Source organism: Prionailurus viverrinus, chromosome A1, assembly GCF_022837055.1.
Source record: "Prionailurus viverrinus isolate Anna chromosome A1, UM_Priviv_1.0, whole genome shotgun sequence".
NCBI lineage: Eukaryota > Metazoa > Chordata > Mammalia > Carnivora > Felidae > Prionailurus > Prionailurus viverrinus.
The window spans coordinates 232,804,333-232,822,914 of NC_062561.1; the positions used below are offsets into that span (position 1 = coordinate 232,804,333).

Genomic DNA, 18,582 nt, shown 5'->3' on the forward strand with positions numbered 1-18,582 from the left:
TTAACTTATAACAGGAATTACCTTAACAACGATATAGCAGACTCCCAGCAAGCGACGAGACCTATGAAATTTAACAAGAGTTGCCAAGCCCTGCAGCATCTAGTCAAGGAAAATCTGAGCATAACAGATACTTATTTAGGCAACACTTAATATTATTTGACAATTTATTTCATACTTTATCCGTCCTCATCCTCACTACATATATCTACAGCTTTTACTGAAAGGACAAGAGAAAAGAATCAGTTTTGTCATTAACAGGAACAACTCTTTTGTATGAATAACATCACTGAATACCCACGTTAGTTAATTAAAGGATACATGACAAATTATCAGTGTTATTGCTAAAAGTATATACCCAACTATGGTTGTGATTAGACCTTCAAAATGAGATGCTTGTACCTGGAAATAAAAATAAATAGAATTTAATTTTACCATACGGTCTACATCCCAGTTTAATAATGTATAAACAATCCAAGCAGACTAAAAGCTGTAAAACAACTATAAAATCCCCTTTGAATGACATCTCTGCAAACCAGACTCTCCCACTGCTGTATATTATGAAAGGATGAGGTAAAATCAAAGAGTAACACTTTACTCAAGCAGACAAAATAAAAGCAGAGTGAATTAAATTTTACAAAATTAACTGCTGCAAAACACTAGTCTCGTCTCTACTCTGGCCTGAGGCGGACTCGCCCAGGGCTGAGCAAAGAAAGCAGCAGCGCGCCACCCAAGCAGCCGGCCGGCCAGGTCCGTCTCAACCCTTCACCTCCCACCCCGAGGAGCGACTGCGTACATTTCCCCTGCTCTCCAAATCCATTCCATTTTCAACTTACAGAGAGTGAAAGTTTGGACAGTGACAAATCTTTTGGGTTCCTGAATTTCAGACAGCAAGTGGTGATAGTTTGGAAAGTCAAAGTTATCAAAGCTTTATGTGAACCTTTCAAGTGTGTTCAACTATGAGAAGCAGAGCTGCAATTAAACACTGAAACACATCTCTTTGCCCTTTCAGAACACTTCAGAATCTGAGCTCTCCGGATTTACATACACAAATTGAACAGAACGTTCCAGATATGTCAGCTCTTCCTTGAAAGACTAGATCTTTCACAAAATAGACCCCTACACAAAATAGTCACTAGACCCCACAAAATAGCTGTAGTTGACCATCCAAATATTTATCTACCTCTAAAAACATGGAGATGTCAAAATTAAAACAAATTCTTTAGAAAACACTATAGCCTATCATTCCAAAACAGACCAATCCTTTTTTTTTTTTTTTTAAGTTGACTCATACGTTGCTACGTTTCTAAATTCACTATGGGAAAGCTAAAGAAAAGGGAGAGAAGGGAGCATACAAGTTAATGGAACAGGTCAAAAATCATCCTGTACGAAAACTTTCCAGTAGCATGCCTTTGGCCCACCCAACAGGAAGAAAGACATGAGTGCATCATGGGATTCAGAGCACATCTTCCTCAGCTGGCAATATTATCTATACTGTCTTGAGCCTCTGTTAGTTTAAAAAAGAAAAAGAATGAGATAATGTTGGATAACTATTCCTTTGTGTAAGGCAAATTGAGAAATGAAGTAACTCTTTACAACACTATCATTTATTCAACATATATCAAATCTGGGGCAAAATAATGAAAGTAAGCTTGTAAAAGTATTATACTCACGTGTTCTTCAAATCCCAAACCAACAAGGGAGAAATGACCAATATGGTAAGGGCAAAATGCTAAAAAGGGAAGAAAAAAACTCAATGAAAACTTCAAAGTCAAAACAACGAACACTCCTAGTGTCAACCCACACTAAAAGGAACCAGAGCTTCTTCGAGAAATGAAAGATTCCAGAACTGGGGTCAAAAATGTACTGCCTAGGACATTCTCTATAACCGGAAAACAACAAAGATATCAAAGTCGAATAGGCTCATGCCAAAAGGACCCAGGAACCATCATGAAGTCTCATGAAAGGACAATATGAGCATCAAAGAATGACCAAACTGATGGAAACACACTGAATGCTTCACAAATACAGGAGTTCATACTACTCAAAAAGGGGAAAGCCAAAAACAAAACCGCAAAAGGACAAAAAGCAACAGAAGAAAAAACACTTTCACCACCCATGGAAACAGCACATCAATTCCTTACCCTGAAAACTGATAATTGGAGGGAAAGAACCGCACACCTGTCTGGCTTCTTCTGAACAAACAGCTTCAGGTTAACTATGATGTTACTTAAACGTTCCAGTTTAAAGGAAAAATAGAGACAAAGAAGCAAGGCGGTAGACAGCATACAAGAAACAAATCAGACAAATGTAGGACAAGTGACCTAGTCTGTTCAAGAAATCAATGGCAAAATAGGGTAGAAGTAGCAGAAAGGAGCAAAGAATATTCTAGATCAAAAGGAACTTAAGACTTAACAACCAAAACTAATGTGTAGACCTTATTTTCATCCTCAAACAAACCAACTGTAAAATGACATTTAAGGAGACAATCTAGGAATTTTTAATATGATGGATTGTTAAAAAAAAACCTTAAATTCTGCTAATTTAGTACAGTGTGATAGACACTATGGTTGAATGAGAAAATATCCTTAAAATTTTCATAATAAAAATTTGTATAGTCTCTTTTCCTCAAGTATTTCTTGTCATGTTAATACAATTTTATTTTTCTTAATAAAATGTAATTATATTTTCTTTATGGCAAAATTAATTGAGCAGCACAGATTACTAGGGAAGCCACGAGGGGACTCAATCATTAAGACAAAAGAGTGAATCTACAGGATCTGGCCACCACACCTCTCTAATCGATTATATTCCATGGGTAGAAATTATTTTGAACAGGTATTCCCAACATATTTAAAATTATAAATCATATACACATTATTTTACTAATATGCGTATTATAAAGCACGAGAAATTCCTGTAAGAGTAAGAAAAAACTCTATGCAGAATTTTTCCTATTTTGTTCACACCCAGCTCTGATGATGACTCAAATATGCTCCTGAGAAGCGCCAATTGTTAACAATTTCTATCCAATTACACAGCAACTACCAGATAAATATCCTGAAGTTAAGGTCAGTTTCTCAGTATCATTCCCTTCTACTAGGACACAGCTGCATAATAAGCTTATAATTCTGCAAAGTACATGACCATAAGAGTCCAAAAATGGAGGTGGAAAATTCCAACAGAGCAACTAAAGTAGAAAAGAAATAGGAGTGTGCTTAATCCCAATGACCATTCACCTTTAAGGAAAAGTATATTCCTAAGAAAAGGAAAACCTCTTGGTTCATTTCAAAAGATCCTAAGTATAATATATACAGGTTTCATACGAAGACAACTTTTTTTATAGCATAAGCTTAGAGGCTGGATTAAAAAAAAAATTTACTTAGATTTGCTTTACATAAATGTCAAATGCTCCCGTTTCTATAGTTCATGTTTTCTTTTTAAGTTTATTTATTTATTTTTTAGTCATCTCTATGCCCAATGCGGGGCTCAACTCACAACTCCAAGTTTAAGAGTTGCACGCTCCTCCGAAGAAGCCAGCCAGGTGCCCCACTATAATTCATGTTTTAAAGGCGACTTGTTCCTCCAAACATTAATTCAGCATTAAGCTTTTCTTGCAAGAACAAAGACAAAATCTACACATCATTTTTTCTCTCAAAGAATCAGAACAGTTTCACACTCTATGTATGTATCAATTATTTTACATAATGAAGAATGTATGCAGAATAATCTTCATTTTCATGTTTCCACCCCACCCCACCCCAACCCTCGCAAAAGGAAACAAAGAATGAGCTTCCTATCAATTTGCACCACCTTAAATAGCTACTAAAAATTAAGAATCAATGGAACTTTTTCAAGATTATTTTGTTTCAACAAGATACCTTTAAATTTTTTTGTTCTTTCATAGATAATATTCAGAAATTAGTTTTTCGTCTCATTCTCAAGTCTACATATTCAATGTCTTTTTTACAACACTTCAACACTTCCCGTTGAAGGCCTAACTGCTTTCTGAGTCACAACGTGGTTGGCAACCCAAAACGAGTGACTTAGAATAAAGTGTAAGAACATTGGGAAATCTATACTGCCCCTCCTGAGCAGAATTAAGGGGTAACTCACATGCAGAAAGAAGGAATTTCTCAAAGATCAGCCCTATCAAGAGATGTGTAGCCTGAGGTGTCTCTATGAGACACAAATCAAAGCACAATCTAACAGCCTGATTCTATCAGATTCCACTTCCTTTCCCTTGAGAGGTGCAGGAATTACATCTTTCTCAAAGCAGAAAAACCTGTGAATTCTGTCTCCTCGCCCATCTTCCTTTCTCTAATCACTCCCAACAGGAGGGACTCACGTGTTGTCACAAAATCCTCACAGTTGCAGTTGTCAAAGTGTTTGGAAATGACTTTGCATTTACTGGAATTTGGTTCTAAAGGAAATTCACACTTGGGAAAGGTTCACTTTTCTCCTCAAGCCTATATCCACCTCTGGTGACAGCTCCCAAGCCAGGGTCTCTGGGAAGGCCTTGGATAGGATTCTGAGAGAGGAAACAAGATCTTCTGCCAAAGGGAAGAACACACAGATAATCACCACAAAACTGGTTCCAGAGACAGGATGATGCCTATTCTCAAGTCAGTCTAAAACCAGCTTCTATAAAAAGAGATGGAAATGCCCCAAAGAAGCAGAGATGGTAGGTAACTATAGTCAATGTCGCTTAGGAAAGAAAAGTTATCTGTATGGGTGGGGCCTTCCGGTACAGGATAACGATCTGAAACCATTTCGTATATCCCTGTGTTTAAAAACAAACAAAAACAAAACCCATAACAAGGCTCCAAAAAAACAACTCCTATCTTATTACCATAAATAACAGTATAAGCACCACTTACCAAAAACAAGAATGAAGAGTGTGTTTAAAGACACCACCCAGAAGACATGTTCCTAAAAGAAAAGAGCCATTAATAAAACATACTCAATTCTTACTATATGTCTAACGAGACTACTCCACTTAGTCAGGAGACTGGAATTTTCACTCTAGAATGTTGAGATTTCATTTCAGAAATTATGTGCAACTTATTTTTCATTACATAGCTCATACAATTAAGCCTAATAAGGCTCAAGTTCATAATGTTACATGTAGGGAAAAAAAATCAATCTATAAACATTTCCTCTTCGGAAAGAAGCCACTACCAATTACAGATTCTCACAAAAAATACCCAGATTTCGTTTAAATCAGATGACGCTGAAAATTTCCAAATGGAGGAAAATTTAAAAATCGCATTAATTCTGAACTTTTTATGAATGTAAACTGCACAGTGCTTCTTTCCACTGCCCATTTTGTTCTCATGGTTTCTGCAGGGTCATTTGATCTTCCTTGGTCCCTTTTTTCCCTATGGCACCCGGTTTTCTCAGTGGAGGTCTTAGGATACTCATTCCCTCTGGGCCATTCATCCACCCCCACAGTTACTTACTACGTATTATCACCTCCAAGATGACTGTCACCTTACATGATTGTTTGAGGCAGTAGGGAATCTTCCCCATGCAGCTGAAGTCATCTTAATACTCAAAAATCCCAAGTGCTTTCATATTACAGAACCTGAAAAGAGCATCACTTCTCCTTTAAGGAACTATTCCTCACCTCTGAGCTGTACTCTTTACCAGTAAGTAAAGAAGACAGGTGAGGTTTGGCAAACAGTGGAAACCTAACATGAAAATGGGCCTCTCACCGGGAACACTGCAAAGCTGCTCTATTTTCACCAGTTCAGGCATGAATTAATATACCGCAAAGTTTAAAAAGACCAAAAAAAAAAAAAAAAAAAAGATCAAGTTCTTCTTAACTACAATTCTGTATTTCATTTTGTTTTCTAAAAATCAAGTAATCAATAATTACCTTTTTAAATACTATTACCTTTGTTCTTTGCCAATATTTTCAATACACAAAACAGACTTTCTTCAACATATCAAGTAATCAAAAGGCACAGGGCATGCTGACCTTTAGCGTAAAAAGCCAGCACATAATACTGTAAATTTGAAACTGCTGAGTCATTAAGATAATTAAGTCACAACTCTTACTATTAAAAAATATTGGCTTTACTTACTAGAAAAACTAGTGATCCGTCAAGTCCTAGCATCTAAAATAAATAACAATATACATGAATTAAAGATGCAACAGGATTTTTTTTCTGTTTATAAAAAAGGCTCATTTTCAATTATCTGTAAACATAATCCTTACCCACTACTTTCTAAAACAGCTTATCATTTTCAGAGTAAAAAACTTACTAGAGTTTTATATCTGGGCCTCCTTTTATTCTAAATCTTATGATTATGAAATCAAAACAATTCCATCTTGGGTTTACTTCTTACATTAGCTATGGAGCCAGTCAAGATTTCAGGACCTATCAACTTGCAGTATCAGAATAATAATTCATTTAAATTGTTACTTCATTTTCCAAAAGTCCACAATGTGTTTGTATTAAAGGCCAGAAATACGAAAAATAGTCAGTAATAAGATTATATTTTTAATATTTTCACCACAAACAATACATCACTTTTTCTAGAAATTAAAGTTCACAGTCTCCATCAAATGTTGACTACAAAATCAGTGTATAAATATAAAAATGCCTGACTTTAAAACACAGTTTCAGGTTAAAACACTAGAACACAGGGCACCTCGGTGGCTCAGTCAGTTAAGTTTCCGACTCTTGATCTCAGCTCAGATCACGATCTTACGGTTCATGAGCTCAAGCCCTGCATTGGGCTCCGCGCTGACAGTGAGGAGCCTGCTTGGGTTCTCTCTCTGCCCCTGCCCTGTGCTCTTTCTCAAATAATTAAAATAATTAAAAACAACAACAACACTAGAATGCATGAAAGAATCTTACTCTTTCCCACGTAAGTTCTTCTGCAGCTCGGTCCCACTCTAAAGCATTCCAGTTCATGTCATCTGGAAATATAATTGTCATTTAAAGATTACTGATGGAACCTGAACCACAAACACATTCTTTTAGTTTGGTGTTTTGTAAACCACTGATGAGAAGCTGAACCACATTACTTGCCTGTTAGGGCAGGAAGAACACATATAAACAAATGAAACACATACATAGTTAATTCTAGACTGTGGTTAAGTGTTGGAAAGGCAATAAATACGATTATGTGAAAGAGAGGAACTAAACCAGAATGAATCTGGCAAACTTGAGAAAGATGAGGAAGGCAGGGGACAAGACTTCACGGGGGGAGGGTGGCAGAAGAGACAGTATGAAAGGCAGACAGAGATCCAATCATACAAGCGGGGAAGGTAAAACTGGACTATGTTTTCTTCTTTAGTACAATGGAGAAACCACTACAAGAATTTAAGGCAGGAGGCACTAGGAACATTCTGTGCAGTGAGAATACAGTGGGGCGAGAGCAGAGAACAGCAGCTCATTGGGAGCTATTGTGCTGGACGAGAGAGGGAAACGGAGGCTGCATCAGGGTGGCAGCAGGGCCACATTCTCAGAGCCTTTGAACACACACTCGCCCCTCCCAATGAAGGCCCCTTGCTCCCATGACCCAACTCGCTTCTCATCCTTTGAGGTCTCAGCTGTCACCGACTCTGAGCTACCCGGAGAACCTACTTAAAAAGGGTCTTTCCCAAGAGCATCCTCAGAGCAACCTGCACACTTATCACAATGTGTAACAAGGTACTTGTTCACTTGGGTATTCCTGCTTCTTCACAGAGACCAGAAATTCCATGAAGGCAGGGACCCGAGTGCCGGCGCCTGGGAGGCACTCCGATGTCAGCAATGTCAAGAAGGCCTAGACACAGTATGGTGCTTGACAGGAAAACTCTGGGGTGAGAGGGGGAAATGGAGGTGGTGAGCTAGCGATATAGCAGGCTGGTGGGCACAGTCTTGGATTTTCTTAACTTTCTGGAGTCACAAACTGCTAGAAAAGAAGAGAAATGGCCTCCTTAATGGCACCTGGCCTGCCGTGTACACCTCAAGAATTCTTCTTTGATATAAAAAGCTGTGCTGACTTAATAGAAATGGAAAGGAATAAAGTATATCTGTATCAAATTCCTTTAAAAAAAAAACAAAAAAACCTAGGATCTACTACAACTTACAAGTAACTTCTTCCTATTCATTCTAGAAAAGTCCCACGCAAAGCAGGATTTTAAAACACAGAACGTGGGGCGCCTGCGTGGCTCAGTCGGTAAAGCATCCCACTTGGGCTCAGACCACGATCTCGTGGTTCGTTGAGTTCGAGCCCTGCATCAGGCTTGCTGCTGTCAACACAGAGCCTGCTTCGGATCCTCTGTCCCCTTCTCTCTGCCCCTCCCCCACCTGCACTCACCCAAAAATAAACATTAAATAAATAAAACACAAAATGTACCCTGCTTCACAGGAAAAAAAAAAAAATTACACGTATGTATATCCAGAAATGCAAGTTTGCAAAACAGAGTAAAAACAGGCCAGAAATACAACTCCAAGCCCATAAAATTTTGAAAATTCTAGTCCTTCTCCTCAAGGAAAGCTGGAAGTGGGTTCATGGTCATGGAGGGAGCAGAAGGATGGGCCAGCGGCCATTACCCTGGGCCCCGTTGTTGGCATCGGCTGCATCTTCCCCGCCCGCGTCCTCTTCCTCCTCGTTGTCCTCCTCCTCTTCTTCTGCCTGATCGTCCTGGGCATCAGGGTTTTCTCCCACCACCGCGTTCTCGGCCGGCGGGTTAGCAGGCTGGTCAGGGGCCACATTTTCAGCACCATTGCCTCCCGCTGGAGCCTAAAGTGACAGAGAAGCCCAGAAATTTAGCTAACTTGTCTCAGTTTTGCTCTATTTCCAAATAGCACTCTTCCTGCTAAAAAAATAAAACTAATAAACACACACACTGTTAAAATTCCAAACCACACCTCTCAAAGTCCCCTTTTCTACAAGTATCTGATTTTGGATCAACTCAGTATATAAGAGCGTGAATTCACGTCACAGTGTCTATATTCATTCAGTACAATTTAGGGATTTCACAAAACAGCACAGGAAATGGGTTAACAAATCTGGCTGGCTATTCTGAACGCACGATTCCATAATCCTTCTTCACCTTTAAACATTTTTTTTTTTGAGGACCAAACTTTAACATTTCAAGCACATCCCAAATGAGTTACTGGTGTGGTTACAGAAGCTTCTATTCATGCCAGCAAAGCAAGAATGGAGAATTCAGAAAGTTAAAGCAATATTCCCTTTGTATACATAAAAACAGTACGTTAAAATATGTCACAAAAGGAGGCAAAAAAGGAGGCATTCAGCAGAGTAAAAATAAGCAGTAGGCTGACTGTCTTAACAACAGGAGAGAGAAACTGCTGGAGTTCACAGTTTCAGGAAACAGAGCTGCATCAGCCAAAAGAGATCCAGACCTGAGTTCTGATTTATTATTACAACTAGTCAAAGGCAAACTCAAGGAAAACCAAGGTTAGACTTCCCACGACTGCAGTCAGATCTTGCAACAAGAGAACTCTGGTTACTTCTCATGCAGGCTGAGCAAGAAGGAGCAATGAGACTCAACCAGGGATTCTGACCCCAGGCTGCCATCCCTGCACCTGCGCTCTGAGCTCCTCGGGCAAGACGACCTGGAATTACTCATACGCCAGCATCTCCAGTCTGTTCCTCTGTGTAAACACTAGGTCTCAGCCACTGTCCAGCAAGATCCTGGAGAGGCCTGAGGACACCCTTGAGCCCAGCTGCCACCTCTGCCTGGAGGCTACAGGGTTGGGAGGATTCCTTCAACGGAATGATCTCAACGTGTTCCAGTCTTCATCAAGGCCATCCGGGGGAAGCCCAGAAGGCTCTTGTGGAACCTGGACCTGGGGAGCCATTATTAGGATGACCTCTGGCTCCTGAGCCACCATCTCATTTGGTGGTGACCTTGTTTGATCATTCTGAATTTCTCTATTTCTTAGTGTCTTTGGGTACCCTTCCAACTCCACTCTTCACCTCTGGGAAAAGAGAACTCAGATTCCCCTGGAGGGTGGCGGGGGCAGCTCATGAGGAGACTCAAACCCCACAACCAACTCTGGGAAAGGGTGGCAATTCTTCTTTACTGCCTTCACTGACCATCTCAGGGATGAAAACTGTTTTACTCATTACCTATTCCTTTACACCCGTACAGATATAGAACTTAATTCTCAGTTATCAGTTAAATACTCGAGGAAAAGGTGTCTAATTCCTGCTCAGTAGGTGAACCTATCCATATGGACGCTGTGAGTTCCCGCATGCATTATTCTCCTCTGGCTCTTACTAAGTTCTGCTACCGACCAAATGCAAAGGCACAGCTACAGTTAAGGAAAACACTGAACCCCCATGGAGTCAATAAAGATTCTTAAAAAACTGCATTAAATGCTTCAAAATATGAGGTACGACCATAAATGTAGTAATGCTACATAGGAAGTATCTTTTCTTTCTAGTCTCACATCTTGCATGTGTGATTTGCTAAGGAGAAGTTACACTCTTAACTCTGTAAAGAAAAAATTATGATTGAATTTGGGGGCACCTGGGTGGCTCAACTGGTTGAGCGTCCGACTTTGGTTCAGGTCACGATCTCATAGTTCGTGGGTTCAGGCCACACGTTGGGGTTTGCACTCACAGTGCAGAGCCTGCTTGAGATTCTCTGTCCTCTCTCTCTGCCCCTCCCCTGCTCCTGCATGCTTTCTCTCTCAAAAATAAATGAACGTTAAAAAATTTTTTTAGGGCGCCTGGGTGGCGCAGTCGGTTAAGCGTCCGACTTCAGCCAGGTCACGATCTCGCGGTCCGTGAGTTCGAGCCCCGCGTCAGGCTCTGGGCTGATGGCTCGGAGCCTGGAGCCTGTTTCCGATTCTATGTCTCCCTCTCTCTCTGCCCCTCCCCCGTTCATGCTCTGTCTCTCTCTGTCCCAAAAATAAATAAACGTTGGAAAAAAAAAAAAAATTAAAAAAAATTTTTTTAAAAAGAATGTCAGAATTTGAGGAGACCAAGCTACACACTGACACAGCAGAAGGTCCTTAAATGAAAAATTAAGTTGTTAATTATCATTCTGAGTATCTTAGAGTCAATTTTTCATAATAAAACTGTATGAAGTGTAAGTAGTTTTCGAACGTAAGTAGTTAATATTTGGACATTGTCAGCCCCCAAATTTCTCAGCAAGCAAGACACTAAAAATCATTTACCTTATCCTCTTTCTCTTAATACTTCTAGCAAATGCTCCTGTATCTAACATTAAGCATGGCATCTCTCATCAAGAAACAGCGACAATGCACCAGACTGTTAACAGGGTTCCGATTTTTCTACTTTTGGTAATGCTCCCCGGTAGGGAGCAGGAAACACAAGCAATTTACATATGAAGAAACTGATGAACCAAGGAGGTATGCAGCCTCCTTAGTGCCAGGCGGCACATCAGCATCATATCCAGGAAGTACACATGGTAACTTCCAGGCCAGCGCTAAGCAGTGAATCCAGGCAAAGAGAATGCAAGAGCGCTTTGGTACACCCTCACCATTGTTCCCAATCTCACTAGAAAATTAAGAGGCAAAGGAAAAGTAGCCTTCTTTTGATTTTTTGCATCTCCCTTAATCTTCTCCTAAACCTTTTCACTGTCCTGCTTCTGAATAAGGGGCACAGGAGTCAAGGGTTTAGGTCTCAGAAGGTGACAGTAATTCCCACGTCCTACTCAGACAGAATCACCGGGGGCGAGGGAGTTACCTCATTGTGGTGGTGCCCAGCAGCATTGAAGGGTGGGGCAGCATGCTCCAACCAAATCGGTGCCCCCCCGTGGACTATCTGCTCTCGCAACCACACGAGGCTGATGAATGCACACAGCGTGCACGTCACCACGAAACAACCCTGCAAACAATCCGCCAATAAATTGTCCCTATTAAAAAAAAATTATAGAGAATTACTCCAAAGAACACTTAAAATTAAGTAAACAAAGGTAACAACATTTCATTTTACACTTAAATGTCAGAAGAATGGCCAGAAAAAGAAGTCATCATTTTCTGGGTGAAATCAGCCTCTGAGAATTACTTCTGAGAATGGTGAAATTCTAACTATCTTATAAGCTCGCCAAATATATTTATTTCTACATTTCTACTATGTGTGTTTTTATTTCAATAAGCAAAGAATAACATAAGAACTACACAGAACTTAGCTACCTAGCCTCTCTATGAACATGGCTTAGAAACAGGGGCAGGCAAAAAGCAAAAAACCAAAAGCAGCCGAACGTACATGTAATTTACTAGAGGTGAGTGACTGTCCAACCCTCAGGGAGACTCTCCTTATCCTTACTTTACACACAAGTTTAACAAACTTGGTTGGCTGAGACCCACACACATGAAGATAACCAGTAAAATAGAAAGGGACAGAAGCACCTCCAGAAAGGCCTAATGACAATGCCCAAGAAAGGCCGAGAGATACTCGCTATGCAGTGTATAAGACAAAGTCTGTAACGCACTTTAGACAAGTGTCACTTAGAAAGCAGATCGAATTTTGATGGCAACTGCAAACATACCGGTACGGTTCCTTTACAGTCGTACATGAAAATACATTATCATGACACCAAAGACCTCTTTGTTCTCTCCCTCTCTGAAAGGGCTTGTCCTTCCCCAGCCTACGTCTGATTTCAGAATAATTCAAGGATAACTCAAAAATCTTGGTGGCCTTAGGAAAATCTTCCATCAGAATGGAATGACTTTTTTCCTCCATGGAAAGTCTGAAGAAGGATCCGTTTGAGCAATCTCAGCCTACAAGCTCCAAGCTTAAAGAACTGATGTGGCCCACAGATATGATCTGGAATATATCCCAATCAAAAGAGGAATGCTAACCACTCCTGAACTAAGGAACCCTTCAGATTATTAAAACTTTGATGGCTTGGGACTAAAACACCCCCTTCTCTACTCTCTACTTGTCACCAGCAATAAGAATAACAACTGTTTGACGTCAGTTTTAAACAGTAACAAACCCTTTGTAGGGTTCTTTTCCCTCCTATCTAGAGTCAGGGCTGGTTCTGTGAACTGCCTGGATGAAGGAGAGGCTGTCTGAGTTTAGCGCCTAGAAGACAGCTTGTGAGCTTCCACTTTCACTCTTTTAGAATGCTGCCCTGTGTCCACCACCTACAGAAGCCCCACTGGCTTTCTGCGAGATGAGAGGCCACGTGGAAGAGAACCAAGGCACCCCAGCCAGAGCCATCCTAGACCATCCAAACCCAGGGCAACACATGAGTAACTGAGGCAAGCCCAACAGATGAACTGATCAGCTGAGCCCAGCTCAAACTGCTGGCCCCCGGAATTATGAGCAAACAAATTACTGTTGTTTTAAGTCAGTAAGTTTTGGGGGCAGTATGTTTTAAAGCAGTAATTAACTGCTTTAGTATGTTGTGCCTAGAGATGATCTGAAGAAGTTAGCTACAGAATATATAAGCAGCAGCTACAATATTAAGAAATTTAAAGTAAAATTGCAGAAATAAAATTAATACTATAGAGAAAATTAAATAATGCTCACTAAAAAAAAAAAAGTAGTTTAGCTAAAATTGCTTTCAGGAAAACTGGCTCAATTCTTCAAACTGTAAAAGGCAGCATGGAATTATAAAACCAAACCACGTTTACAATTTCTTTTGACTATCCCCCCCATCCATGCCTTCGGTGTTCTTCGCGTGAATCAGCAGTGTCTCGAAGGTGATTCTGGTGGCTCACCAACCAATCAGGTTAGAAAGAAAAGGGGAGCTTGCCAATGTAAGGCAAGCAACGGCTCTGAGCTTTGGGGATAATTCTGCTATAACACTATCACAAGTACTCAAAATTCACATGGAGTTTTTACGGATATATGTGAATTTAATCTTTGAATAGCCCACCCAAATCCCTGAGGCATGATCTTCCTGACTTTACAGATGAGGAAACGGATTCAGAAATTTCCAGTGATTTGCCCAAGGTCACCAAAAACTTCCAGCTACAGACACTGTATTCCAATGCTAGGGTTCCTTCTGTTACAACCAACTACCTCTCTGTATCACCTGAGTGATCACACCTGCCAAATAACCAGCTGTTCAATGGTTCTACCAATAAGAAGTGAAGGTAGCTAGTAAAGTACTACACTTTGTCCGGCATTTTCACTATTTCGAGGCTTCCATAAACACCTGTTTTTCACATAGCCGAAGCCTCCCAATTCAGGCTTTGGTAAATGTTAACTTAGCCATTAAAACAGAAACCATGAGAAAAATAATGTATCTCTACTTCATTAAACTGTCCAGATAGGAACTCAAGCCAACTTTTCTAAACAACTGAGATACTGACTGGCCTCTACTACACACACTCATAAACTATAATGGTTTACGGAATTTTAGTCCAAACTAAATGGAATAAGCCTTCCCTACGTGAAATGGTTCTTTCATTAGTTTATACCTATTAAAATAAGACTTCCATCCCACTTAGCAGTCACCCCTTGCTTTTTCTGACCTCCCTCACTACTTCTAATATGTATCTTTGCTTTGTACACAATTCCTAACCGAAAGTCAGAGGTGAACTATGTCATACACACAAATGACAGCTGAGCCATTTAAGACAGACTTTTTAAACTTCTATACTAAGACCATGCTCTGGACGGCTGAGATAAAACTCTGATGTCCAGAAAAGGGATCACTATCCTGTTGGTTTCTACTGCATCATTTCACAAAAGGCCTGTATTTTTACACAAAGGGTTATCTCCTTACACTAGTTCCAGATTTTCAAGTGTGTTAAATTACTGCTTCCCTGTTTTGTCATGGCCACAGCCATCAGTGTGCCCTATTTCGAGGCCTTTGTCTACTTCTAAAAATTACCTTATCACAGCTGTTCTTCAAAAATGAAAACAAAAAACAATTCTAATGTAAATAAGGCTCAAGCTGAAAACCTTCAATGAAAACCTATTATTCCCTATACTGCCAAAGAAACAGACATAAATGAAGTACCTTGCCTGTTCTACCCAAAAAGGTATAACCAGCAAGTAGAAAAACCAAGTCACAGACACAACCAATGTTTCTAAATATTCAGAAACATGATTAGAAGTAATGATGCAGATGCAACAGACTTCAAAGAATTCCTAATTTCTTTTCTATTGGAAATACAGCTTGCTCTCTCCTTTTGCCGAGTGACTTATTTTTATGGTAATATACTCTGAATACTTTTGTTCACAGAAGGGTTTGATACTGTTCTTTGTTCTCACTGACATAAGGATCAGGAACCTAAGGTCAACTGGGTACAAAAGATTTGGCAAATATAGGTGCAATTTTGGTAGGCTGAATATTCTAGTGATCCTGATACAGTTAATCATTTACAGCATTTCTAATTCTGACATCAGTAATAAAACACATGTCTTTCCCCCAAAAAACGCTATTACGATGCTTGATGTCAAATTAAGATACAGTAAAACAATGACCACGAACAAGTTTTTTTAGAGTCCATACTCTAATAATCACAAGAAACATTTAAAAAATAAATTTGTATTCAAATGCCTATGTCATTAAAAACATATGTTTAAATGAACTCTCAGCATAGGAACACAGCAGCATAGATCTCACATTACATGAGCCTATTTAAGAGGTGCCCCCCCGCCCCCCGGTTACAAAACAGTCCTTTAAAACATATCTGTTTTTAAACAAACATGTACATGTTGTCAGCCACTTCTTCTGTACCTATAACTGTCAGACTAAGACACATAAGTTACTTTTTGTCCTCAGAACAAAAGGAATTTTCAAATTGTAAGAAACATAAATGTGTGCAGGAAAAATGAGCACACTCTGTGCTGTGCAGCCTTCCAGCTTCACAAGGTTCAGTACTCACGTGGACAGCATGTCCAGTGGCAGTGTCAGTAGTGAGCTCACGGAGCCAGTAAACAAGCACTTGTAGATACGGCCTAGCAAAAAGAGCAAGACAGCATGTGGTTATAACACTCACCATGAACTCAGGGCCTCGATTAAACAGCGGTAAAGTGAAAGCCACTGAAATATTTAGTCTTTGCAAGGCTGTCTTACTACATTAAACACTATACTAGGCAATACGATACAATACTACATCAAAAAAAGCCAACACGGTGAACTAAGCATAAAAATAGTGAGTCAACATCACACTCTAATGTTGAGAGCTTAGATTCTCTATAGACTGACTTGTTTCTATTGAATGAGCTTAGATGTTTGAAAAGGAAAAAAATCTACATTAAAGACCTCCAAATTACAACACGGAGAATTTTTTTGAACCGAGAATTCTAAAATTCATGGAGTCTGCTCACAAAAATAAAAGGTTTCAGTTCCAAAGGTATACAATTTGAAATTAAGAGGACTTTCCAGAAGAGTAAAGGCTCTAATAACATGAATAGCAAACTAACAACCAATTTTGAAACAACACAGACTAAGGGTCTGGCCATGAAGGGAAAAAAAGATCAAGTGTGGGTGAATGCACCGCCATCCCCTCATCCTCTTACTCAGAAAAGTTAAGAACAGAAATGGGGCCCATGAGGAAACAGCTGAGATTTTCCTTCTAACCAGAACTTGTATATTAGTTTAAGCACTCCCTATTGCCTTGTATCAAAAATTTTCAGTGACCTCAACGGCTGTTTTCAAAAGCCAAATCGAAATGAAAAGGTAGGAAAAGATTTCTGTAACAGCAATGACTTACATACATTTGTAAAATATTCCAAGCAAGTATGGTTGTAACAAAGTAAAACTGACAACAGACCAAATGTCTGTAGATAAGAAAATGGATTCATAAATTACAGGTGTCCTCAGTGCAGAGTGCTTTGCATCCATTAAAAACTAAGGTAGCTCAACAAGTTCTCACATGGAAAGGTCCCAGGGTACACTGCTAACTTAAAAAAGTTACAGACTAAAAAAAAAAAAAAAAAAAATTACAGACCACGTATTTGTGGCAGAATTTAAATTCTGAGTATGAATGTGTGTGTGTGTGCATAACAAGTGAGAACAGAGATTCAGCTTGTTGACTGTATTATGTAAATTCTTTAAGTCCCTACTTAATTTATTATTTGATCTACTGCTTTTAGAGAGGTTAGTCTTCCACTTGACTATGAACACTTTACATACTTCGAAGTCCTGTTCTCTGGTGCATAAAAGTTCTTCAATTTTATTTGCTTGGTAGCCTATGCATTTTACTCATACAAAATAAATGCTTTTTACCCATTAAAGTGTTTCATCTTGAATGACATCTGGCTGATTAATGCTGTTCCTTTGTTTTGTCAGCATTTGCTGACATCCCTCTAGCATTAACCTGGGCTGCTCTGTACTTATCTCTTACAGTGAATCACTTTTCTCTGTACAGAACCGTAAGCCCCTATCTTGCAATAGATAAATCTAAAGTCTTAGGATCACAGAAGTGGCAACCTTACCCCTTCCTCTCTTACTTCCCTCCCTCTACCCTCTCTCCCTGTCTTTCCTGTCTTTTGTTAGATTTTCCAAGTATTTGCTGTTTCCTACTCCCACTCCCCAGGATGAAAACTCAATCCCACTTCTACTCTTCTGGCACTCAGTTTTAAGTTTCATTTTGTTACTTCTTATTAGGGTAAAATTTACGTGACTCTTAAGTATGTGTCTGGGTGAATTTTTATATATGTACATATATCCAAGAAACTACCACCCAGATCAAGATATTCAGCATTTCTAGCTCTGTGGAAGGCTCCTCAATCCCCTTCCCAGTTGGAATCTCCAGCAAAAGGTAGCTGCTAGTCTGATCTCTATCACCATAGATCAATTTGGCCTACTTTAAATTTTTTTTTTAATGCTTATTTATTTTCAAGAGAGAGAGACAGAGCGCAAGTGGGAGAGGGGCAGAGAGAAAGGGAGACACAGAATCTGAAGCCGGCTTCAGGCTCCAAGCTGTCAGTACAGAGCCCAACACGGGGCTTGAACTCACCAACTGTGAGATCATGACCTGAGCCAAGTCAGATGCTCAACCAACTGAGCCATCCAGGCACCCCCAATTTGGCCTATTTTGAAATTTCACATAAATGCAATCCATACTCTTTTGTGCCTCGCTTCTTTCTCTCAGAGTAAAATTCATCCATGTTATTCCATATCACAATAATCACCTATTTTTTCACTGCTAAGTAGTATTCCATTGTATAGATAAACCACAATGTACGCACTCTACTGTTGATAGGTATTTGGTTGGTTCCAGTGAACTCCTATTAGCAAAGCTGCTGTGATCATTCTTACACACGTCTTTTAGAGGACACAGGCTATAGTTTCTGTCAGCTATATTCCCAGAAATGGAACTTCAGGTTGGATCATAGGTATTTATAATATTTAGCATGTGTCAGATATTGCCACACAGTTTTCTGAAGTAGTTACACCATAGATATTCCCTCCACCAACAAAGGCATGTTCCAGATGCTCCACACCCTAAGAAACATTTGGCACTGTCTTATATTTTTGTTTCAGCCATTTTGCAGAGTATGTAGTAGTATCTTCTTGTACATTTCCCTGATGACTAATGAGCTGAGCAGCTTTTTGTGTGTTCACTGGCTATTCAGATCATCTTCTTTCCGGAAACACCTGTTCAAATCTTTTGTCTACTTTTTATTTGGGGTGTCTGCCTTTTTCTTACTGACTTTTAGGAGTTCCCT

At 39.6% G+C, this 18,582-nt stretch overlaps 1 protein-coding gene across 4 annotated transcripts in view; it reads right to left on the bottom strand.

The window, feature by feature from the left end:
* MARCHF6 (membrane associated ring-CH-type finger 6) overlaps positions 1–18,582 on the bottom strand; it is a 75,555-nt gene that overhangs the window by 32,281 nt on the left and 24,692 nt on the right. For all 4 annotated transcript variants that reach the window (XM_047844570.1, XM_047844628.1, XM_047844488.1 and 1 more), the window contains exons 5-13: positions 15,792–15,864; positions 11,686–11,854; positions 8,553–8,742; positions 6,867–6,928; positions 6,087–6,119; positions 4,878–4,929; positions 1,671–1,729; positions 319–399; positions 22–90 (exon numbers count right to left, since the gene is read on the bottom strand). In XM_047844570.1, coding sequence (XP_047700526.1) covers positions 22–90; positions 319–399; positions 1,671–1,729; positions 4,878–4,929; positions 6,087–6,119; positions 6,867–6,928; positions 8,553–8,742; positions 11,686–11,854; positions 15,792–15,864 — 788 coding nt within the window. The remainder of the gene's footprint in view (positions 1–21; positions 91–318; positions 400–1,670; positions 1,730–4,877; positions 4,930–6,086; positions 6,120–6,866; positions 6,929–8,552; positions 8,743–11,685; positions 11,855–15,791; positions 15,865–18,582) is intronic.